Raw genomic sequence first — 25,426 nt, forward strand, 5'->3', positions numbered from 1 at the left:
CTTTCGGAGACAATATTTAATATGCTGAAATGAGATCAGTTTTTATCCCTCCAAAAAATTATTTCTCAATATATTTTTTTCTCAAATCTCGCGTTGTCACACGCGTAAAATGGATGCATCTTTGATAAGCGAGCATGTATTTAGCATTTAATCGTTCTTTCTCTTCTTCAGAAGCAACAATGACAGTCATCTTCATCAGTAGTATTTTTTCTTCCTCCTCTCCTCGAGGGGACTTTTTTCTTTTGATTTGGGAAATTAGCACGCCTTAATACAAAACCACATTCTCAACAGCCACTTATCAAACTCCATTTACTGTAGATGATTTCAGGGTAACATTAAAAGACAATAATGTAAATGACCCATGGCTTTTTAATTAAAAATGTCTTGTCCCCCCTCCCTCCTCCTTGCGCTATTTTTGTTTCATCTGTTTTACATTTTTTGGATTCTGAGTGTTGTGCAGGGAAAAGTAAAAGCGCCTCTTTTACTCGGTGTCTCCCTCCTCGTTGACTTTTATCACCAAATGAAGCATATAAATGACCTGAAAGCGCAGGCTGTCGCGTTAAATTAAATAAAATAAAGAACAATTATCCTCTCCTTTTTCTCTGATCTGGCGCGTAAAAGGAGTCCTGGAGAGATAAGGCAGATTGAATTCTCTCTGTTGTGCTCCAATAAAAACGTCAAGGGGGGAAGAGTTAAAGAGAGATTTAAACCCACACCCCCCTGCTATAATTTCAAATCATAATTTCCCTCCCATTATACCTTTCAGATGCCGGTTATCGTTGGGGTTATTTATTTCAGGGCGGTGTAACCACACTCAATTTCCGTGACTAAGTTGGATAATTACAGGTGGTGTGAGAGGATCCTGCAAAACTTGAAACCGTTTTAATAAAATATATTCAAGAAAAAAAGCTGTGGTTGAAACAACGGTATTTATGCAGAAAGAAGGAGTTTTCGCTTTGTTCCCATCATGCAAAAAATAAAATCCACGTCTGCTGTTCCTCCTGAAAGTAATTATAATTGTCTAATTTCAAAGTTGAATTAGGACGCTTAAGGGGTTTGATGTAAAACTTCACATTCGGTTCAATGAAGTATCACCCTAATTTACAGCTCCAGATAAGGACTAAGTCTGTCATAAAAATCTGCCCGTCCTCCTCCCCTTCTTTCTCCCTCCCTTCCCTCCTTCCCTTCCCATCTTTCCTCCCCAGGATTGAAATTGCACCTTGGGCAATAGTGCAGAATCGTGAATCTTAACTTCTCTCAGCATATGTTCCTGGCAGATAAGTAAACAATTTGGATGTGGAATGATTTTTTTAATTAATACTACAGTCGTGCAGTATGAGGGTATATGTGTAGGCTGCACCGCTGTGCGTAAATCCTGATCTCTATTAGCAGAGAGGATGGGTAAACTGCGCCGAATTCACATTTAAATCTGTAAATGTTTGTTTAATAATTTGGGTTGTGAGCTGTTTTCATTCAGTATTATCTTAATGGGAGTAAGGCCTATCATTCACAAGTTTACACACGTTTAAACACGTGTGAATGGGTTGGTGATAACAAGCGTTTAGCGAGGTTTTGGCTGCAGCTCCTGTTTTTTTTTTTTACAAAGTAAACACACACACGCAGAGATATTTAAACCGCACTGTAGCCTGTGGTGTGCTCTCTACAGCCAGCCAGTGAGTTAGAAGAGAAAAAAAATCAGCTCACACTCAAGTTGTTCCATTAGTTAAACCTATAATTAAGAGGAAGGCTCCCTCCTTGAAGTGATTAAGCAGTCAGACAAGTCGGACGGGCGGAATCCCTCCAGGGAGGCCTCTCCTCTCCTGAACTGTCAAACATCAAAAGATCACAACCGGTTCATCCCAGAGTCACAAAAACACCTTCACCGTGCTGCACTGCACCGCTGAACATGTCTCAAACCTGTTCCCAACTATGAAAGAGGAAAAAAGCAGCCAAACACGGAGGTAATTAAGCCTTGTTAGAGAAATGATCACAGTGGAAGAGTTTGACAGCTTGAGAGCCACACGCGAGAGAAAAGGATCGATCAGGTAAAAAGAGGATTATTGTTCTACTGCAAGGCGAGTTTCTCAATGTTCAGTCTATAGCCTATCACATGTATCGATTAGGCTGGGGTCAGACGGGGTCTTACATTTGAGTGTAAAAAGTAAAACCCAATTTTTGTTTATCACATTAAAAAATATGAAGTCAAGCGTTATTTTCATGATATTATTTAGTTTGATTTTTTTATTTTAACATTTAAAATATATTTAATTTGCCAGGCTCAACTTCCCTCAGCACGTGCACAATATTCCCTCCATCTTCACCATCTACAGCACCCAATAATCTACAAATACAGCAAATTGGTATCGTTGAAGACAGATGGTCTTTATTCGAAATGCCTTTGCTCAGCTTGTGAACAAAGAGCAGGAGGTATCAACCTTCTAAATACATTATCCTTTCCATAACATGACAGGTTTTTAAATTACCATCTTAGATGATAATACACATATTAACTTCTGGAATTCAAATAGAAGTTATCCTTAAAAAACAAATTACAAAATAAAAGACGCGTGTGAATATATCAGCACTGAACCACAGGAAAAATGCAAAATAAAACATTTGGATGTAAAAGATGTTTTCTCTTTTTGTCCTCTTAAATAGACCGTCTTGTTTTATGTGCCAGTTTTTGATAAATATAAACAATATGACCCGTATATAATCCAGCCTAGAGGTCCTGATTTTCACCAGAGCATCAGAATAAAATTACGAGTGCCAAAATGTGGACTACTCAGGCCTATACAGGAAAGAAGAATGCTAATTGTGCAAGCCAAATTTTCAAATAAAAGAGTACCCTATCGATAATCAACACAAATCAGCATATTAGCATTGAAATGTACACAATAAATAAAGTTAAAGGCCTCCTTTTCTGGCTGCCATAAACGTTATAACATTTACATTTCTTACAGTTCACAGGGCACCGTCCTTTAAATCCAGCTCCTTCTGCTCTGCTCTGGAACTTGTTGGATTTCTGCAAAAGTTTTGTTTTTCCTCTTTATTTTTTTGCCATAACAAGTCCAAGGCAGGTAATACTGTTCATGCCTTTTAAACCGGGCGCGCTGTCCGTGTTGTATTTACATGCATTTCAGTATTCAAGTGAATTAGAAAAAAGAAAGAGTCTTGAGGGTTACATGGCAGCGGCGTGTGCGGATGAGTATGGGTCTATCCCAGTCTTGGTCATACCTGGAAAAAGTATGTAGGCCACCGGGGGTTGTAAACTGGACGCTGACCAGGCTGTGCAGTTACACGGGACCACATAGCCCGGGTTTGTGGGCGAAGGGTGGGTGTGGGTGTGCTGACTGGGACACCCAAGGGTGCCGAACGCTCCGTTCTGGTATCCCAAGGAGGACGCGTACGGCAAAGTGCTGGTGCTCAACGCGTGGGGCATCTCCGTCATCTTCTGGATGGCGCTGGAGCTGAACTGGCTCGGGTCGAGGAAGGAGTACGGGGCAGACGTCGGCGGCAGAAACGCGCGTGCTTTGTCCATGGGGCCCAAAAGAGAGTCTGACACAGGGAGTCCCTTCAGGTGGTCGGTGTCTCCGAGGTAAGGCAGAGGGAAAACGTACCTGTCCTTCTTGAGCAGGTTCTTGGGTTTGCGCCGGGGTCTGTACTTGTAGTCGGGGTGCTCCTTCATGTGCTGAGCGCGCAGCCTCTTGGCCTCGTCGATGTAAGGTCTCTTCTCGGACTCGGAGAGCAGCTTCCACTCGGCGCCCAGTCTTTTGCTGATCTCGGAGTTGTGCATTTTAGGATTTTCCTGTGCCATTTTCCTCCTCTGGCCCCGGGACCAGACCATGAACGCGTTCATGGGTCTCTTGATATGATCAGCAGGCTTTGACATCTTTAAAAAAAAGTGCGCTTTATCCCCAATGTTAATGACGAGGAAAAGTTCTTATCGGAAGGAGGGAAACTATTCACCTGTCCAGATGCCAGATACCAGTCATGCCACGTCTGAGATGTTCTGAATCGGGAAAAGAGTAAAAATAAAACAGAATAAAATAAAAATCCAGCGGGTGATTTGCTTTCTCCCGAGTTAAAACACTGATGCGCGTTCGTTCAAGTCCAGTAACAACTCTCTTTCAGACCTGCGGCGGGCAATACTGGAAAAAACACATGCAAGATGCACACACGTAAAAAAATCCTCAAAGGTGAAAGCAATGTTCCGCAGTCAGTTTGCAGGAGTCGTAAAAGTGTGATTTTTTTCTGCGACACACTCTTCCTCTCTCTCTCTGAGGTCTGTCGTCAAGCACCTGGCTTGGAAATGAGCGGAAGAGCGTGAATACGAGCCAAAAGCGGTGAAGTTCAAAGGCTGGGCTGGTTTGGTTTCTGCACGCAATCTGACATAATCTGCAGGGCGTTCACTCACCAACCTGAGCGCCCAATCAGCACGAAGAGCGCCTATTATAATACCTTCACCAAAAAATATATGTACATTACAACATAAACAAAGAGCGGGTGGTAGTAAGAGTAAAAAAAGGAAAGAGGGATGTGTTTGTGTGTGTGTGAGAGAGAGAGTGTACGTGTGTGAGGAGGGAGAGGAGGGGGGTAATACTCAGGATCCCTCCCTGATTCCATTTAATGTAATGAATCGCAACAAACATGGACCTTCAACCTCTTTTCCACTTAAAACCTGACTTCAATCCAGGGAGGTGACTTTACCGTGCAACCAATTTACGCACAGCTTTACACTGAAATATAGGAGAACACTTTTTTGGGTCTGTCGCCAAATTACACAGAAGGGCCTTTAAAGAGCTGTTATTTGGGTCTATTTATATGAGGATGGGTACAAAATAATAATAATAATAATAATAATAATAATAATAATAATAATAATAATAATAATAAAGAAAAGTTAATTTAAGGAAAACCTCATATTTTCCCTTTGATGAAAAAGAGATGAAGCCTCCCTGCACCTGCTGGGGTCTCAGTATGTTGCTCATAGACACTCCAGTAGGGCATTGACCCCTCTCTTCGTGCTTCAGGCTGTCACGTGAACCCCAATATTTAATGGTTTGGGTAAGCAGAATATAATAAAGTCAAATGAATCTTTGATATTTCACTATATGTTTCCATTTAACTCAAAAATTCCACCAATTGGTTGCAAAAAAAGCGTTTCCTCACAGCACAAAGGCCCGACGAACAAACACGCGCGCACACGCACGTAAGCTCTCGCGCGCACACTTAAAGCCCCCGCGTGCCATCGATATTGAACCTATATAAAGCTCATGTGTTTGAAGACAGAATTACAAACACCAAGAAAATATTACATCAACTGTAAAGGTTGAGAAAAGCGTCATTGTGTGTCTCTAATTGTTGCATTAGCCCACATCAGTTATGCAGTGTGGTTTTAAGGAGGCAGAGTGATGGTTTTTAAAATGCAAATTCAAACGAGGACCATTGCCTAATAGCCCTCGGGCTAATGTGCATGATATATGATTCCTTCAGCTGTGATTATTAAACGAGCCGCAGACAGATGATTTTTTTCACACAGTCTAAACGCTGTGATTGGAGATACAATCCTGAGAGTCGTCTCTTGTTAGTTACACCGCTCAGTAGATTTATTTAAGGTTGTCTCCGGCCTACGTGGTTGTATAGTGTATGAGCACACACGCGGATGTTGTGGACCACATCCTACTGCAAATATCTTCTCATCTCCCGCTGTGTGTGTGTGTCACAAGCAGTGTGCGGTGCTTTGAAGATGTCCTGTAGTTTATTTAACATGTTACAACACAACACTGACATGTCACTGTCGTTAATATGCTAGCATGACAAATTAATAAAGTAAATAGTTGAAACAGTTGAAAATATCTGAACTTCAAGGCGTTCATTATCAGTTCATTTAAAAAAGACCGACTCATGCAGACAAAACCTATTTAGTTTTGTTAAACTTAAAAACGACTAAATTAGTAAATTTTTCTGCCTCTGATGTTCCCATATTTCCACACCATCTGTGTCTCTTTCTCACGCTCTCTCTCCCTGTCTCCCCACACACGCATGCGTCAAGCGCAATAGCTCCCAACAAGACGATTTCCATCATATCTTCCTTTACAAACCCTGAAATTATCGTTAAAAATGCCTGTTTTTGATTAGGGAGAAAAATCCCCCTCACCCCGACCTCACAGAACAATGTAGCCCACAGCTGAGGACGCCCCCGACTTTTCCTTTTTTTTTAAGCGCCGAACGGAAGCCTGCAAAGAGAAAAAGCTCCTCAAATCCTTACAATCGGCAGACTGTGATGTTCATCAGCTTCCATGAGGTAGTATACTGCATGCTTGGGTTGTTTATTTCAGCGCATTTTGAAGTTTTAAATTGTGTTATGCTATCTGTCACTGAGCAGCGTGGATGCAATTTGACATGTAGGCTGCTCTGAACCTACAGCAGCTTATAGGCTTCATTCTGAGATCAATGAATGAGATAAGAGGAAATTATTTTAGGGGCTGAGCCTCCCATGCTCACGAGGGAGAGGTCGACTATGTTTCTTATTCAAAATCGGGTTGTCTAATAAATGCACGCCTGAAAGTTCCCTCGACAATTTAACGGGATAATGAGAAATGCAATAGGTTTTCATTTGTCGAGGATAGAGATGATTATTTTTTTTCCGTTCACTGTTTATCTTTAATTTCCGGTACACAAATGTTAGTGCATTTAATACTGCTAAGATAAAATTATTACATTAAAGTTAAGACATCAAATACTTGTGGTTTGCTCTTGGATGCCCGTCACCAATTTCTAAAAACTTTTTCATCCCCAAATAAACTTTTAACATTTGAAAATCCGAAGAAATGTAAATGAAAAAGAAAGGATTTTTTTTCCTCCAAATTTTAGATACAAATGTATTTTAAAAAAATTAGTGGGCCTATGTATGGGTTACATGTGATCTCATTTTGTTTGGAAAGACTACAAATGTAATTTCAAAAAAGTTACTGGTGTTGTTATAAAGGTAACAACTGGTAAAAGTTTATTTCAACCAATTAGAGCTCAAATTACGCACAAACAACAAATCCAAGCACAGACAGAGACATGCTTTGAGGCGCGGAAGACCCCCGCCCCCCAGAACCACTCACACACACACACACTCACACACACCACCATACAAACACGCAAACACATACGCACACACAAAACTAGGATTATCTAAGGACACATGTCCATCCATCTCGCCTTAAACAGTGAATGGGGAGCGGGCCGACACACACAGAGCCTATTAGCCAAGTTGGGCTCCCGTGGAGAGCACCGAGGTAAGCTCCCCCACCGGAACTGTCCATGGTGCTGAAGCGCTAAGAGGTTTTCTTTACTGCTCATTGCGTCCTCCCTCAAAAACTCTTAAAAGCTAGGGTTGACATTTCAATGCCTTTTATTGTATTTCCATCCTATTTAGTGATGGTTCTCTGTGAAAAAATAAAATATTAGAAACTGAGACAACTCACACGGGCTGCAACTTTCCAAACTTTTTCTTTTTTTCAGCCCAATGGTTTTAAGCCCTTTTCCCACTCTGTTAAAAAACTCCACTTTAAGTATTAGTGGAACTAACATGGTACTATATGTGATCATAAACACATCGTCATGATGCCAAAATATGCCCGTCTGTCATTTGCTTTCAAACAAGTAAAGAGTGTAGTGTAAAAATAGAATGCCTTGTCAAAAAAGTAGTTATCATAACATATAAAGTGTTGTTATATATTATTTTTGGTCACAAGATAATTTGTGGTTGAATTGATGGATGGATGATCTTACTTTGAGGCAACTGTGGCCCTTACTGAAGCAGATACAAGACACAAAATCTGAAAAAGAGAAAAAACAAACAGAGTTAATGAAGAAAAATCTCAAATGACTTTTTAGCTACATATAGGCTATATTGAACCAGCAATTAGCTATCGCCATTTGCAGTAACAGAGTGAATCTTCTCCATAGATTACAGTTTGTACCATGGAGATTTCCTTGAAACTTTCAAGTGTGCTGAAGCTTCACTCTTAACTTTCTGTGGATGAACTTAAAGAATAAAAAATGTACGTGCGCAAATACGACCAGCTGTACAGTGCTTCTTACCATACTTAAAGTTTTCAAAGAGCAACATTCATTGTATTTATCTCAATGAGCAGGATGGTACAATCAGGATACACAGCACTTACATGATTCATGTACAAGAAAAATAACTTATTAACAGCTGCATTATACTTTCTGTTTTCTCTCCATGAAGTATTCTCTCTGCTTCAAGTTTCAATACTGAGTGTTTATGTTCAAGGCTTTCACTACAATTAATAGTGATGGTATCACTCTGCCTATGGAAATGGTTCAAAAAGGTTCATACAATTCAAATGCATACATTTTAATTTTATAACTTTAAGTTACCATGTTGTTCACAAAAAGACTGTCTCTCACCACTCTGGAAATAATTTTGAGCTATAATTCAGAACATAATACGGAAGATCTTTTATGTTACCCTCTCACAATTCCATTCATGACACTGAGAAGCAATCAAAACAGCAATGAGCGGTATATTGGCTGCATATCCAACATGGGTCATATGTCACAAAGTTATACAAATATATCATATCTTTGTGATGATTATTTCTCAGTAATATAATATCAGACTTGAATAAAATATTTCAAGATGACCAAACTTAAGCTGTTCTCGCTTTTATTGTGCAACACTGAAGAGTACAGTGCAGAGCGGGGAAAAATTAACAAAGGTTCAAGGCATCAGGTAATAATGAAAGGATAGGGGCAACACTTCAAAGACCACAAGGCCACATCACACAATTATACAATACAATTAGGATTAAAGGGGCAAAAGAGATAACAGGAGATAGGGATAAATTATCACAAAAGGAAAGATGTGACTCTCTCCTGACCTTCATTAAGAGGAAAAAAACTCATTTAGAGCTTGCCTTCCTTGCAGGGGGATTTGAGCCTTCCACATGAGACTGTGACGCTCCAGATAAGATTTACAGAGAATAAATGAGGGTCTGAACTACACTAAACAATAACAGCAAATTTATACTCTGAATTAACAATGTAATAAGAAGTGAAAAACCCCCACACAAAATTAAGTATGCAATAAATGTGTTTTAATAGCTGTTAATACATATATTTGGGAACAGTTTATAATAAAAAGTACTGATACTGATTGAAGCTTATTTTAGACAAGAACATTTAACATTAAGGATCAAATGTGTAGCTGTTTTGGGCCAAACTTACACCAAATAATTAACAGCCATTTCAATGTTGAAGACAGTTTTCAATCTCAGAAAGAATCAGGGTTTTGATAGACTTATGACATCCCTCTGAGGGTTTGGTTTAAAGTGAAGGTGGTGGACTGACTAAGTGTCTCATGCAAGTCTTTTTTTTTATATAGTGGCATACGAGGCTAAGTGATCAATAACAGCCAAGACGGTCTTCATAGGAGACTTCTGTAAATCTAGAAACGATGCAAATTCATAAACATGCAAAAGTCTAAAGTAAAAAGGAACTGCAGAAACACAATGCATTAAAAAAAAAAAAGGCATACAAAGACCAAACAGCTACATTAAAGCAAACAGGCTGCAAATACATGAACAATGTAAATCTGCAAATGTACAAACACATGAAACACATGCACAAGAACAACGCTGCAAATCAGGACATGATAACAGATATGAAGACAGGAGCAGAGTGTCTGTGAATTTAAACCAACATGACTTTTATTGAGAAAAGCTGATGAACAGCTAGCTGTGCTAAAGTTACTGCTTCTAAGTAGGACTCAAGTTAGTTATGACTGTTTGCGACACAGCTAGCAGTACAACTCCTTTAGCCATGCAGCTAGTAGTAGTATTAGCTATAGTATTAGTATCAGCTCTACAGGCTGTAAGAGAATACGTCATGCCATTTTTGCCATTTGCAGGAAATTTCCGCTGTTGCACACGTTTTGGACTTTTGCACAAGTTTATGAATTTCTGTTTCATTGCTTCTGAACTTGCTGCTCATTTCTCCTAATGAAGATTGTTTTGGCCGTTGCAGATCGTTAAGCTTTGTCATTGCACTTTGTCTTGCTCTATCCACTTCATTCTAAAACGTTTAATAATATTATGGGTTATAGGTTTTGCATCATGCAAATAATTAAGTTCAATGACAAACTTTGTCAATGGACAGTATGTGAACGCTGACACAAAACTCAGAGCAGTAGACCAATCAGATTGTAAACATGGACACACTAAAGCTGAGTCATAACAGTGAAGGTTTGTAGTAAGTAGGAAGGAAAGCCTCACCAGGGGCCAGCTGGGTCATAGAGCTAACTCAGCTAAAGTAACATCCTGAACCATTGCAGTACAACCTCTGTGCATAAAAGAGCAGCAGTGGTCGAGGCTGCTTCTGTTTCTGTTCCTTATTATCTTTCTTAAATTTAACCAGGAGCATGATGGGAAATAAACAAGGCATGGATCTTGTTGCAGTCCCGTAACTAGTGACCCTTACCAACATCTTATAGTCTGTGACTCTATCATCAGATATGACAGAGCGTCAGATTGAAGTATAGCTATCAATCAGCCAAACTACCCACTCTGCAGTACCAGTGATCGTCTTTAATTCTAATCCATACTGTGAAGTGTGATGTTTTTTGACGGAGTGGACGTAGAAATTCTTCTCTTATTGCGGGTGAAACAGTCCCTGTCTTACCTTCATCAATGTATCAGTGCGCCTCAGGCTCAGAGAACTTGAAGTTGTCCCACTTCTTCACGTATTACCTGTTGGTATTCAAAAAGTCTGCATCCTTTCAAAAGTGAGTCAGGTCCCTCATGTCCTGTATGTTGGTCTTTCTATTGTAATCAGCCAGTGGAAGTTTGATTGCTTGATTCACATGATTCTGAGAATGTCCTGATAGCATCCGATTGACGCAAATATCCAAACATCTTCTGCAACTGTCCCGATCTTTCCAGCTTCACCAGTTTTATCTCATTTGGAAGACAACTCCATCATCCTCTCCTCTAAAGCTTCCTACTCTGTTCTGTGCCTTGCTTATGTAAAGTCCTCTTCCAACCTTGGATTCTTACCTCTGACTTCTTTACCCTGTCCAAATTAATCGGATGTTTCAACAAACACTCTAAGAGTATTTTTACTCTTTGATATCAATGAATGTACCACCTGAAGCAGTCAACTAAATGGTTACAACTCCTGGGTTACCAAACACCTTTCTCCCCAGCTAAGGAGAAAAATGTGGATGTGGGACGGTGCTGGGAGCATTCATCAGTCAAACTAGGGAAAATATAGGGATTTGTTCTGCCAGAGAACAACAGCAATCCCACTGTACCCAGCAGGCCTGGAGTACACCACGATCCACACTGGCCTACCAGATATTTAGCAGGTCACCACATAAATGTCCTCTAAAGGTCCAGCTACTGTATGGTTGAACTCTGCCAGTCTCATCAGATAATACAATTTCAAGCCAGTCTGACCAAGATACTGCTACCATACCTTATCCACTACCAGCCCACCAAAAATGTCCAACATCTGCTGTGGTTGAACATCCATGGCAGGGTTTTCTTTGTTTTCAAGCTTTAACTGAGGTATTTCCAACAACCTAAAGATATTAAACTGCCTCCTGTTGCACTTGAGAGTCAGAGAAAACCATAGACTGTATAAAACGTGGGTGTAGTCCCAGTGGTGTCACCCACTGGTTTCTGAGGGCTATCGGTGGTGGTCACCATATTGGAAAAGCGGACTTAACCTAACTTTGGGTCAACCTATAGTGAGGGGCAAAGAGGTGGAGAACAGGCAGATCATTGGCTTCCTCCTAAAAGCTAGTGTTCCCGCCTGTCAGTCAAGTCAGCCATGCTCCTAATTATGCAAAACTTAATATCTTCAAAACTAATGAGTTATAAAACACAGCTAGTGCGGTCAGAGAAATGAGCTATTCAAACCAATACTGTTTTTCGTACCAGGCAGTAAACATGTTTATTTTTGCTTTAAAGATCAGCTTTTTAGAATGGGTGTGAAGGTGGCTTCCAGTGCTTCTAGAGCCAGCCTCAAGTGGACACTCAAGGAACTGCAGTTTTTAGCCGACCTCATCAGCTTCACTTTTCAAGACAAGAGGTTGCCACTTGGAGAAAATAAGATGTGTAGCATCATTCAGTATTACCCCAAGCATGTCCAGAGTTTACAATTCACATCAAGAAATGCTTGCTTTTCCCTCTTCCAGCCCTTAACTCCTTCCTGTAACACGTTTCATCAGTGCAGACACATCAGTTTGACATCGTGGTACACCAATATGCAACAGACAGAGAAAATGCAGTACTCTGCTAAACTGAATTACAAGCTTAGTGACATACTGTATGTTTCCTGCTTTGTAACAGTTACTCCAAAACCCAGTAGCAGGCACAATAATTGGCCAAAGACTGTAAAACAAAACATAGAGTGCAGTATTTAGTGCCATTGACAAAACTTGTCCCATGATTTGTGGTAATGCAGTTTTTCATTTCCAATAGTTAGATTGAATATAAATATGTTGTTCATACACCTATCTTTTTTAATCATTACATTGAAAAGTTGTATTGAAGGGAATTCCCTTTTTCTTAATAGACAGCAGACTGGAGCACCAAAACTAAATATTCCTAATAATACCTATGACACAATGTACACTCAATCATTACCTCACATTAAGGCCTGAAGCCACATCTCATCTGTGGGTGTAATTTGAATGTCTGAGTCAGTCCTGTTTCAATAAATACAACATAGAAAAATTGGGTAACAAATTATTTTGATGATTGAATTAAGTGTCATTTTACATTACAGACACCAAAGGATGAAAAATAAATGTGGGATGTGTGAAAGCTCATCTTGATGGTCAAGATCAAGACGATCAATAACCTTAACTTAACATGTTACATAAACTAAAGAGCATTGTGTACTCTTTTGATCTCAGCGTTATAAATAACTTCCTTTAAACACCGTTCTTCTGTCTTTCAATCTCTTACCGCAGGGCTACATGCTCCTCCACTGAGACTGAGACCTGAGCCTCAAGACATGCTGCAAAGCTCCACGAGTCAGGTGATGAATTTGAATCTGAAACTGATCATCAATATTCCACAATGCCTCCCTTGAACGTCTCACAATTATACGAACCAATCAACCTCCTCTTGTACCCTTTCTCCCTGTTTTGTTTACAGAATTTGCATCCAGCATCACGAAGAAAGAAAACATTTGTTGGACAAAAAGTGGCTTGTACAATCTGAGCTGGACTGTAGGTGCTGTAAAATCAAAAACAGAGATTACTCCAGTGTGAACTAATGAAAAGAGTTGGTTAGAGAATGGGGAAGCTTTTGAAGCCAGACACACTGATTGAGAGGAGAAAAATACAGTTCTAAAAATCTGTATCAGTCGATGATTAATTAATTTTGTTGAATGATCTGCTCTAGCCTTGTGAGATATCAGTTTCCATTTCTTTTGCACTTTTATGGAAGATCTCAAGAGACTGCCGGTTCAAAAGACGGTTCAATTTAGAGTCCCGATGGGAAATGGTTTCAGAAAGTCTTTTCCTTACGTTTGGCTTTGATGTGTTTAAACTGTCGTAATCTTACTGTTCGGAGATGAGGAAAATAAATTCTGTTCATTTCTCAATTGTAAGTGCTCCGTTTTTTTTTTTTCATGACTGCACATTACATCTGAGGAGATTATCATAGAAAAATATAAATTAATTAAACTGAGACTTTTGATTAGTGTTCAAGCACTGCCAATTTTCATTTCTTTGTGTATGTAGTATGAAGAACTGATTCGTGTTTAATGCATACAGTGTATAATGTTCAGAAACATATTAATTGAACTAAAAATACAGCATACTTCTGTGTATCATCCCTGATTTCTATCTCATCATGTAGTAAAATAAAACAATGCATTTAGCATTTTCCTTAGCAGTGGTGGACAAAGTACAAATATTGACCACTTAAGTCAAGGTATAAATCTTCCTGGTTTAATATTACTCCAATAAAAGTGAAAGTTGCTCAGTCAAACTATTACTTGACTTACTGATCTGGAGTACTTTCCTTAAAAATTACTTTGGTATTCTAACTTCTTCTTTAAAAACCTTAAAAAATTGTTGTATTTTCATAATGTATGAGTGCAGTCAAGAATACATTTATGTATATTCTGCTTTGTTGTGTTTAATTAAAAATTTTAAACTTGCATGTTCCAGATTTGCAGCTCAACATTCATAGGAACAGTAACAGGAGCAACCAAACCATAGAATAAAGACAGATACTAAGTTACTAAAAGACACAGACAGCTTGGTTTAAAATGTTGACCTGCGTTTAGACACGTTCCTCAACATGCAAAAGGAAGGTACATTTTTTTAGGGTATTGATGAAGTCTGTGGGCCCGATCTACTAAAGGTTTGTTTGTATAAAAACACGTGCGCATGCAAAGCTGATGATCTAACCGGGAGCACCAAGGATTGCGTGGGTCAAATGAGCAAAACAGCACTCGCTATCCATTTAGCGTGTTTGCCTTCATGAATATGCAGAATACATGTAGATCATCAGAACGTGCAAAATACTGGGAGGAGGAGATGATGTGATTTATCAAACCTGAAGCAGAGAGCGGTCAGTATTTTTGCGTCTATATTTAGCACGTTTGAAAGGCAGGTGCAAACTGGCACAGCGTTACGCACAAATGGCTGCGACCACTGTGGGGAGAAAGAGGCACAGGTGCAATGACAGTAGAGAGAGAAAGAATCCTCTGTGCGCGTATTAACATATTTGGACTGTCAGAAATAAAAAATAGTAGAGACATATCGTCTATCCAGCAATGCCATTTTTGAGCTGCTGGAGGACCTAATTAAGGGCTGATTTGCAGCCAGTCACAAAAAGGAGCCATGTCATATCTCCTATGGAGAAACTCCTCGCAAGACTGCATTTTCTTGCATCTGGATCATTCCAGTGCACCATCGCAGTTAGTGCCAGCGTCTCCCAGTGTTCACCCGTGCAAAATGTACGTTCATCTCTTGATCTCTCCCCTCCCTCTTCATCCGTCGGCGGCTTAGTTGAAGGACTGCCACTGAATGACCTCCCGACTGTTGCCAGGGCATTGACGGCCATTGTCAGCCCAGGCACAGCACGGACCAGCGGCCTTGTGGACGCAACGATGGCCTGAGTGTCCAGGTGGAGTGCGCGCAACATTTCACACAGCTCTCACCTCCTGTAATGGCCTGTAACCCATCCGTCTGATTTCGTTGTTGCTGCAGCAACTCCCGATCAATGTCATCATAACGATCTGGACGCCTTCAGGGCTCTGCTGAGGTGTTTTCTGGTCTGAGCTGATTTGAGGAGTACGGCGGAGATTGTCCGACATCTGATGAAGATTCTCCATTTAAGAAAAAAGAGATAAACATTATTTTTTCGGTCATCACGGACAACTTACTAAAACACTTTTCAAATAATGAAATCACTTGTTTTTTTCCATTCTATATTCGACGAGACACACGAAGCAAATTCATTTTGAACTAATTAAATGTGTCCAATATTAGAAATGCGCTGAGATTTTATTAAGGGAAAGTTTCTCCTTTTTTCTTCTGCATATATTCTTCCATCTTCTTTTTATTTCATCAGAAGATCTTCTGTTTTTTCTCACAGCATTCAGCTTTTCACAGATGGCCTCCCAAATCGCGTTTCTTCTGGCAGCGCTGAGATGTCTCTGCTCGAGTTCACCGATGTGTTTATTTGCCTCCTCCACGAAGACCTCCAACTCCATGGCTGCAAACTTCATTTCTCGTTTACTGCCACTCTGCTCTCTCAAACTCTCCATGGTGACAACCGGTAGCACATGCAAAATCCTCATTAAAATAGGGCGGTCTGCACCACTTTTGCACTTGGTATCATTTGCAGTTCCCAGTCATAGTAGATCACCCGCAACACGCCCACTTATAAGAAAATCTATTACCTGACTTTAGAGCAAAAGTAATGAGAACTTTTATAGAAATGTAGAGGAGTCAAATGTATGATATTTGTCTTTATTCGAATTTCCAAAAATATAAAACTCCAGTGAAGCACAGCTACTCAAAAAATGCACTTAAGTACAGTACAGTACACACATAGATTTACTTTGTTACAGTCCATCACTGCTTCTGAGAGATGAAGATTGAGATTGAATCACAGATATTATTTCGTCTATTGAACTTGACCTCCACCATATTAAAGCTGGAAGGTGACTTTCCATCAGAGAGCTTTGGACCCAGCAGGTCATTTATTCATAAAAAGAAAGATTGATTTCCTGTCATTTGCATTTGTTCCACGTTTTTTTTTATTAAAGACAGGCAGTTATCTGTTTCTCACATTATGACCCACACGCTGCTCTCGACCAAGTGTTACATTTAGATATATGCATTCGCAGGTAAATCTTTGATAGCTGTTTATTCAAAAGCGCACCAAAGTTGAAAGGAGGATATAACCTCGACTCAGAACTCTGGAGGGGTGGACTAAGATTGAAATTGGTCTGACTCTCCCTCTCTCTTGAATTGAGGGTCCATTGTAGTGTGTCAAACAAAAGGTTTTTTATCAGAGGCTCTTAATGTAACCCCCTCCCCTCACTCTCACGGCCACCAACTCGGTCTTCTCTTCCTCTCTTTTCTCATTCATTTATTCCACTGTGTGTGGAAATAGGCTGGGCAACAATTAATTTCAGAGTGAATTCAGGCAGGATCTATTACCCCTCTCTGCCTCTATTGCTCTAATGGAAATCTATTTCACTTCTCTTTTGTGTCCAATATAATTTAATGCCCATTTTATTAATGGCCTGAAATAATTACGGAAGGCTTTTGTGATTCTTGAGTATGTTTCATTTAATTGTGTAATAAATGTCTAATCAGGGCTCCCATCTGAAGCCATTATGGCATTAAAATTAACAATTACGCCACAAATGTCTTGGTGAATGCGTTGGGGTCTATAGAAATCGTTGCTGATAACAAGACACATATAAATCATTCATGAGAATTTTTTCAGAGAAAAGCGGAGTGAGAGATAGGAGGATGGGAGGGAGAAAAAAAGAAGTGGGGGAAGAAAAGAGGAGAAGAAAGAGGCTGAGTTTTCTTTATTCCATTGAAAAACTGGGGATGGCCAAAAGATAGGGCATTTTAAAACTGTGTCACCCTCTCCAGTCCCTTTCTTCCCCTGTCTCTCTCTATCTCCCTTTAATTTGCCTTCCTCTTTATTTTTGAAGTGACAGATTTCACTTTGGGAATTCATTAACCGTTAACTTGGGCGATAAAATATCTATCAGGCCCTATGCCCGGTTCCTTTGCTAAGCTGCGTGGCGCTCCGGTTCAACGTTGTGGGTGACCGAAGGCAATTAAAGAGGCTTCACACTCCCTCACTCCCCCAGTGTCACTTTCTCAGTGAAAACAGGAAGGCTGCTCAACATACCAGCAAGAATTGTTTTCTTACTAGCCAAGTATACAAATTTCATGGTACGGGGAAACTCCATCTGCCACTAAAAAACCCTCGTCAGTTCCTCTGTGTCATTTTCAAGCTAATATACTACAATTGGTTTTGGTGAATCTATTCTAATAGCATAAGGTTTTGGCCTTCTTTGTTCTCTATTACCATGATGCACAAAGGGCCTCCCCAGGCAATGGATTGCACACTGGTCCCAACCAGACTCTTTCAAGTCACAGTGTCAAGTCGGTGACTTTGATGTGTTGTGTTAATCAGAGGGTTGATTTTATTCACAACCCATTTTGGAATCATGCTATCTAGGATAAGTTGATAGATATCATCCATCTCTGACTCTGTTCATCTGAGCAGACTAGACTGCCTCTGCCGGAGTCAATAATTCACCAACAAGTTAGTCATAAACAGAAGCTGCAGTGCAGAATATGAAATATTGGGGGAAGTGATTTGACTCAGTAGCTGTGTTCAGACTAAAAGCGAATCATGGCATTGCATTACTCATGCAAGTCTGACCACTGGATCGTTTATGTGGGGTTATTACCCAGCTGTGTTAGATACCGGAGTCTGATAGGTCAAAACCCTATAACGACAGTAATTCATTCCAATCCACAAAAAGCGACACCAGAGACTATCTGATCTCAAGCATCATATCAGATCAATCCACAGAAAGGAGTCTGGTGCATTTCACCTCTGCCTGTTGACACTGTGGCAAAAACATTAGTGTGGTCTCAAGCTGGTTTAGGTGCTTCTGTATCCCAACCATCTCTGATAGAGTAAGGTGTCAAAACTAATGAAAATGCATATCAAATAAATCCTTCTTAAACATGGTGCCTGTCATTAATTTAAAAAATGTTGTTATCATGCTGAAAATGTCCAAGAGTTTCTTTTGCAGATCACTTTAGTTTTAGTTAGCACTGTAAAAAGAGAGAGGTTATACCATCCATTTAAATTTCCATAACCATGAGTGACAACGTCAAGCACAAGAAGCTGCTCTGCTTGAGATTGTGCCAACCTAAAGGGATCTTTGCTGATTTTGTTGGTAAATTTAATGTATGTTTTGGATACAAGTGGAGTCTGGATGTCAATACCACACCACCACCAGTCAGCCTGTAATGACTGGCTCCAAATGATGCCATCAATGCAATCAGTAACATTGGCTTTACCTGATAAGGAAGGCTTCAAGCAGGAGTAGTCTCACACTGGACCTTTCAGTGGGTTGGTGTTGTGGCCCAAATCGACTAAACGTGGGCTACAAATGGAGGTATATTGAAACAGCAAAAACTGGTACAAGCTGTGCCCTAAATTGGCTGCATTCACACTCCTATGGGCCTTTTATGGAGCCAATCAAAGGCCCTTCATTAACTCAGAAAAACCAATAAATGGTCTCCACTGAGATGAATACAGAACTGAATAGGCCCCAGTTGAGTATCCCATTTAGACACCTCATTAGTGTATAACATAGTTCAGTTAATGTTGCCTCCTTAACCAGAGATTGTGCCTGGATTAACTTTACTGTTGCTTCAAGCTACTAGAGTTTAGGATTCAATCGCTCAGCTTAAGGCCAGGATTTTAAGGATGCATACCAATTACCAGTGTGACATTTTTTGCGAAACATCGTCTAACTAGCTCAATGTATTCATGGTTATATTGACTTATTGTCACTCTTCAAAAACTGCAAACTCCCACAAACTGTCTAACTTGCAAAAATATATTAATTTGCAATATTCAGGTCCCAGACTTTCATCAGGTTAGCAGTTTTTGAGACAGGGCAGGACATATTCAAAGGGTGTGGCTGCAAACCTGCAACATATCAACATCATTGTATTAGGTCTGAGTCAATAAACAAGTCAATTAAATAAAGACAATACACCTAAGCCTCCTGACTATGAGCAAACCAAATACAACACTAAACAAGTAATTGTCCCATCGTCACTCCTAAAACTTCTGGGTCAACATGTATCTGGTAATTTCATAGCCAATAATAATTCATATTATAGCGAAAACCTGAGTGAGTACAACAGGTTTTCAAAGGTGCAACCACAACCTAACCTGTCTTTTCAGTGAAGTCTTATCTCATCAGTTAACACATCACTATTAACACACTTCACAAACTCACAATGACTGTGATGTTTGGAAAGTTCAACAAACTCTCCTATTAACGTGTCCCAGAGCCTCTTATGATCAGTCCTTATCTGAATACTCAGACTGTTAAATCAGGTCATATCCTTGATAATTAACCATGAAACTTCAGCCACACAAATAAACCAATGATCCACATCTTCAATTTGATCTCTTCTTGAAAAAGTCTCTAAAACAAACTTTCAGTGAACAAAGCGTGTCTGAAAAGATTGAATAGAAACATGATAACAATGAGCAGGTAAGAGGTATAACATCTCATTTTAAAGGTGCTGATAGCACACACTCAAGAAGATCCCCTGCCTCTATGTAACTACTACAACATTCAACAATCACTGCAAAAGACACAGCCATAATGGTGTCACTATTTCCAAAGGCATACCAAAGATTTTTGAAGGATGAATGAATTTCTTCTTTATCTTTTCAGAACCCATAAAGGCAAAGTTTTAGAAACTGTCATGTAACCTTGGCAAAAACAAAAGTCGTGCTTTTCACTGTGACTGATAAAATATTCCAGCCAACTCTGAAGTTTTGAAGTGGGTTTTAAAGGAGTATTGTGGATGAAAGAAACCTGTGGGTGCATGAGAGAACTGACAAAATGGGATGCTCATACTTTTAAGTGATATTCCTCTTATTACTGAGACATTAGATATTACACACAATGTAAATTCTGGGGGAAATTAAGAGGACGATAGAGAGGGTAGACAGATGGCAAGTTTCAGGACCATAACTGAGGGTTACTATTTTAAAAATGGATGCCGTGTACATTTTCATTGTTCTTCTTTTAAATATTGGATAATTGTGTCACTTGAGGATCTTGGTAAAAAATGTAATCATCAAAATTACAATCCGTTGGTTGCCCTTTGGCTTCAAATCAGATGAATTCCAAGTCATATTAAATGTCTCAAATTACCAGTGAGAAAAAACAACTTTCCATTACATTATTTATTTATTCATTTATTTATTTATATTTTTCTAATTAATTAACTATCATTAATGTATTATATCAGGTTGCTTTAATAAAGAAAATAGGTTAAAAGGAGGGCCCACTGAGACTGAGGTCTTTCTCATAGGTACCCTGCTGCAACGCAAGTAAAACAGAACAAATACAAACACACCTAGAACAACTTACATATACATTCATGAACACAAATTCATATTTGCCAACCCATGTCCATTTCATTGTTTTCAGGTTTTAAAACAGTAGAAATGTATTCCCTGTTGAAAACTCTTCTGTTGGTGAAGCGACGGTGGTGTTTGAGGGAAAGAAGTTCTTGATGCACGATTAATTTTTAGTTTGAACGGCTAAGAAATGAGTCCCTTCTGAACATCCCTATGCAGACTTTATGGTGTATAGTATGCTTTATGTGGCTAATGATACATTTTTTGGAATGTCAACCTGAAGTAATGCCTTTTAATGTCAAGCCTGTTTAATGTAAGCCAAAATAAGCATAACTCATATCACCGTTAGCCTGAATCCCTGTTTCACTTGTCTCACAAAGCTAATGCTATTGAAAGCTGAAAACTCCTTATATTATATATCTACGAGAAATTTGTGCAACAATGAGATTTAAAAAGTATGTGATTCACAAAAAACCCCTGTGCTCTGCTCGAATGAATCTCCATGAAGCAAGGCGGAGAACACTGACAGGCAGTGAGAGAGAAATGCCAAACCGTACACAAATCACTCCAACCATCTCAGCTATTTACTACATTTCTCCTTATTAGGGTTCCCTTTGTCTGAACTGATCCTCTACCAGCTTATTCAATTATGCATTTAACTGATGTGCAAATTAACCTTGGCATTTTCACAAAGACACTTCTGTCTTTGTGATCACACATCGCACCTTTCCACCCCTTCTTCTTCCAACCAATTTAACTCAATGCTCCAGATTTCATGGTCAATTTTATCACGCTCACTCTCAAAGAGTCCATCATCAATTCTTCACAACTTTTCATATCCCCATTCTCTGCAGATCCACTGCGAAATTGCCTATTCAGGTTATTAAATAACTGTGACTGGTATGAATTTACGGAAACACTCTGTGCTTTGAATATGCATTCTGTATGCTGACCTCCAGCAGCAATTAGTCTTACTCTTTGTTTATCCTCTACAAATAAATCACACGGCTCTTTGATACTCTCAGCTAAATTTGGGGACTGATACTGAACAAACCTGTATTTATCTTCCTTCACTTTACAATAGCTCAGCCTTTGGATTTATTTTATCTTCTACTGGAATATCACAGCAAAAAATAAAATGTTTTGAATCAATGATGGCTTTACAGCATGAAAGTTTGTATGCTTTACGTGTAATTGACTTTTTAGATATCTGGTAAAAGTTTTGCACAAAAAGGTTGTACAAAAAAATAAAATAAAAAAAAATAACTTGTTGGGGCCCAAATAGAAAGTATTCAATCATCCATCACACAGCTCTGGTTGTGCAAATGAAAACTTAAGAGAGTATTTTGCTCTTAACTGAATCCAAACATCAGCTGGAAAAAGCTCAGAAATACAAGAAAAAAACCTCTCTGTCAGCTAGCTGCGCATATTAGCTCTTAGCATATCTGGTGAGTGCCCTGGATTTTATACGAGGTGGTGGGTAGTTTTGCACAAAAGGAAGAAATTCTGTTTAAAGTTTAGACATGCTGCTTACTTGCATTTATGGAAATACAGATGTTTAGCAGGCTCTTTGAAAAACTATTTGATAATCAGACAGAGGAGGCTGACATATGTTAAAAAATTGTCTTTTTGTCATTTTCTAGTGAGAACTAAGGTATCGAACAATTCAGTCAATGTCCTTTAGTGTTCAAAAACCCTAACACCATACTTATGTAAGGCATAATGTATAGAGGGTGGGTGAGCAAGTCTGAACGTGAAGCGTGGGGGTCTTGTCTCGCTCAGAAGTGATTCCAAATTGCATAACCACCCGCCCACTATACATTATCCCAATTATTACCCAGCCACCAACTAAAGATGTAAAACAATGGCCAGAAATATTGAATTAGAGGTGATTTAATGGATTTCAAATTGACTCATCTATAAAGCTAAAGACACATCTTAGAACAGGGGTCCCCAAACTTTTTCCTGTGTGGGCCACATAACTTTTCCCTTCTCTGATGGGGGCCGGGGTCAGTTTGTAACAGAAAAAGTATGACGATCGCAGGGGTGCCTAAACATAAAACATTTATTGTGTTCCAGAAAGCCACACATAACCAAATATTAATAACCCTTTCCGGGATCTTCACAGAAAAAAAAGTCAGGAAATAAAAAATAACACTATTAATGAAATAAATAATAACCAAATAACCCTCTCTGGGATCTTCACAGAAAAAAGTCAGGAAATAAATAACACTATTTGTGAAATAAATAATAACCAAATAACCGTCTCTGGTAGGCTATTGTTCAGGGGGCCGGGCCAAATGTGGAGGCGGGCCGTAGTTTGGGGACCACTGTCTTAGAACATAAATGATGCAAATGTTACAACTATAAAACTGTTAATATCATCACTACCTATTCTGGTTTCAGTGACTTTGTAAAGAGCAGTAGCTTAGACATGCTCTCATTAGCTCTGCTGTCGTTGTCTGGATTGCAGGACAGGATGTTGCCCCGCTTTTCCCTATCAGAGATGGTTGGGGTCCAATATGCTCCTCAGCCTGCTCTCACATCTGTGCTCACTGAACCCTCAAGACCAGCCTGAGATGGACAATAACGTTTTTGCCACAGTGTCAACAGGCAGAAGGGGAATGTGCCAGACTCCTTCATGCAGATTTATTTGATTTTGCTGCTTTTGCTGCTGAGGATTAATTATGATTGTTACAGGGTTTTGACAAATCAGAATCACATATATAACACAGCTGGTCAATAGCTAGTTCTAGCGTTTTTCATTCATCAATTTACAAATCAAGCCAAAAGAACTGTCATAATAATGTGACTGTTTCTCTGATGTAAAGTTATCTAACAAGGTTACTCTCCAACATGATTCATGAGCACTGACAAAGAACCAGGTGAGGGGAGTTTGGTATTTGACATAACATGGACAGATTATTTAACAGCACCCTTAAACCCAGTTATGACTGTGCTCTTATGCTTGGATTGACTCTATAACATCTTGGTATGGTCAACATGAATTGAAAATAGATGTATTGTTTTTGAGACTCAATGCAGTAACATTATAAACACAGCATTGTGATTCCTGATTGCATATATATTTTCTGTAACCCTTTATTAATACCGATTGTGATGCTGTAGCTTGGCAGCTAGTTCTTGCTCTTACTCTTGCTACATATATTTTTTACAACACAGCAGGGCTGCATTATTGTTTCTTTGTTTTTGTTTCTTGGGAATAAGCAACATTTTTCTATTATTTGTCTGTCAATGTGGCTCTGTAGCACTCCATACGAGAAGAAGTAATGAAGATAAAAGCCATATCTTTATGACACTTAGTCACACAGTCTGAGTCCTCTCTTTGTCTTTAAAGAGACCATGGGCTATAATTGGAGACCAGCGCTCATCGTCTCTCGGCTGAGAGGGTAAATGAGGGATCCCTAGACTCCAGGATTACCCGTTTATTGAGAAGACGTTCCACTAAGCCTCCACCACTGACACATATTCCTGTTCTATGGCCTATTCACTTTAAAATATGTCTTGTCAGGGCGGCTTACAGAAATCTACATAATCCTTTTTCATCACAATTAAAGATACCACTGAACAATAAAATTGCTTGCTCTCTGGTTTGTTTCATGTTGCTTGGAGAAAAAAAAGGGGTGAAGGAAATGCGGCTGAGCGTCGCTGAAGGTTGCAAAAGGCTGAAATGAATTTTGGCTTTTGCCTGAGGGGAGAAAAGAACTTGATAACATCCTCTAACCTTTACAAGTGTACAGCGGCCCTTTGAAACACGAGAGCAAAATGTTACACCGGGTGATCTGTGGAGATTTTGGGATTTAATATAAAGTCATGATAATGAAAACCTTCTTTTAGACCAGCCAGAGACTCTCTTTGTAAAAAAAAAAAAAAGGAATAATAGTCTTTATCAAAATCAGTCGGCCATTATCCTTTCTTTTTTTTTCTTTTCTTTTCTTCACCAGAACAACACTCTGAACATAATAGCATATCAAAAAAAGGATCTACTGAGTACAACTGTGCAGGACGTCCAGCTCATAGTGAGCCAGGACAAACCTATATGGAACATTTGGCAAAGAGACTCATACCCTCCCATTCGTTCAGTTTGTTTCACCTAATGTTAAGTAGATGCAGCTAATTTGTAACATTTTGTCAAAGTCTATATGATTATCTTCATGTCCCTGTAATGAAAAGAAACCCACTTCTGACAGCCATTTAGTAAAAACAATAAAAGTTTATTTAGGAGGAGTTGTGAGAAGGAGCTGGGGGATAAATACATTTTCATAAAGGAACTGTAAAACACCAACATTCAAAATTGATGATGAATATTGATGTGTGGGGATAAGAAAACAATCAAACTGTAGAAAATGTGACAAAAGCCAGTTAGTCTGCGTTTTTTTGATTGCTCAATATTAGGACACTTAAAACCATAAGGGTAGTAAGTTGAAAATGTTTGTCACTTCTTTCCTCTAAGGGGGAGGTAGAGTATAATCAGCTCCATCCCAGACAGGCTTCTTGCCTTGGCTCTGCCTTCCCTGTCCTCTTTTAAACATCTCTCTTCACACTCTTTTCCCTATTTTCTCTGTCTTCCCTTCCTTTATTAAATGGTGGAGCAGGTGGAGATAGAGCGTACAGCCTAACCCTGCAGTGTTGAGCCCCAGCCTAGACAGGCCTTGTGTCCTGATTCTGCCTTCCCTGTCCTCTGTCTTGCA

General features: G+C 39.4%; 1 protein-coding gene and 1 long non-coding RNA gene across 2 annotated transcripts; one reads left to right on the plus strand and one right to left on the minus strand.

The window, feature by feature from the left end:
- Positions 1-2,361: 2,361 nt before the first annotated feature.
- sox14 (SRY-box transcription factor 14) lies at positions 2,362-4,388 on the minus strand. Its single transcript, XM_034702555.1, has one exon. The coding sequence runs from the start codon at positions 3,890-3,892 to the stop codon at positions 3,182-3,184; it is 711 nt and encodes a 236-aa protein (XP_034558446.1). The 5' UTR covers positions 3,893-4,388; the 3' UTR covers positions 2,362-3,181.
- Positions 4,389-5,384: 996 nt separating this feature from the next.
- LOC117826480 lies at positions 5,385-13,644 on the plus strand. Its single transcript, XR_004634049.1, has 3 exons — positions 5,385-6,307; positions 13,001-13,068; positions 13,188-13,644. It is a non-coding gene; the product is annotated as an uncharacterized LOC117826480 (long non-coding RNA).
- The last annotated feature ends 11,782 nt before the right edge of the window (positions 13,645-25,426 follow it).

Source organism: Notolabrus celidotus, chromosome 2, assembly GCF_009762535.1.
Source record: "Notolabrus celidotus isolate fNotCel1 chromosome 2, fNotCel1.pri, whole genome shotgun sequence".
In the NCBI taxonomy this organism is placed as follows: Eukaryota; Metazoa; Chordata; class Actinopteri; order Labriformes; family Labridae; genus Notolabrus; species Notolabrus celidotus.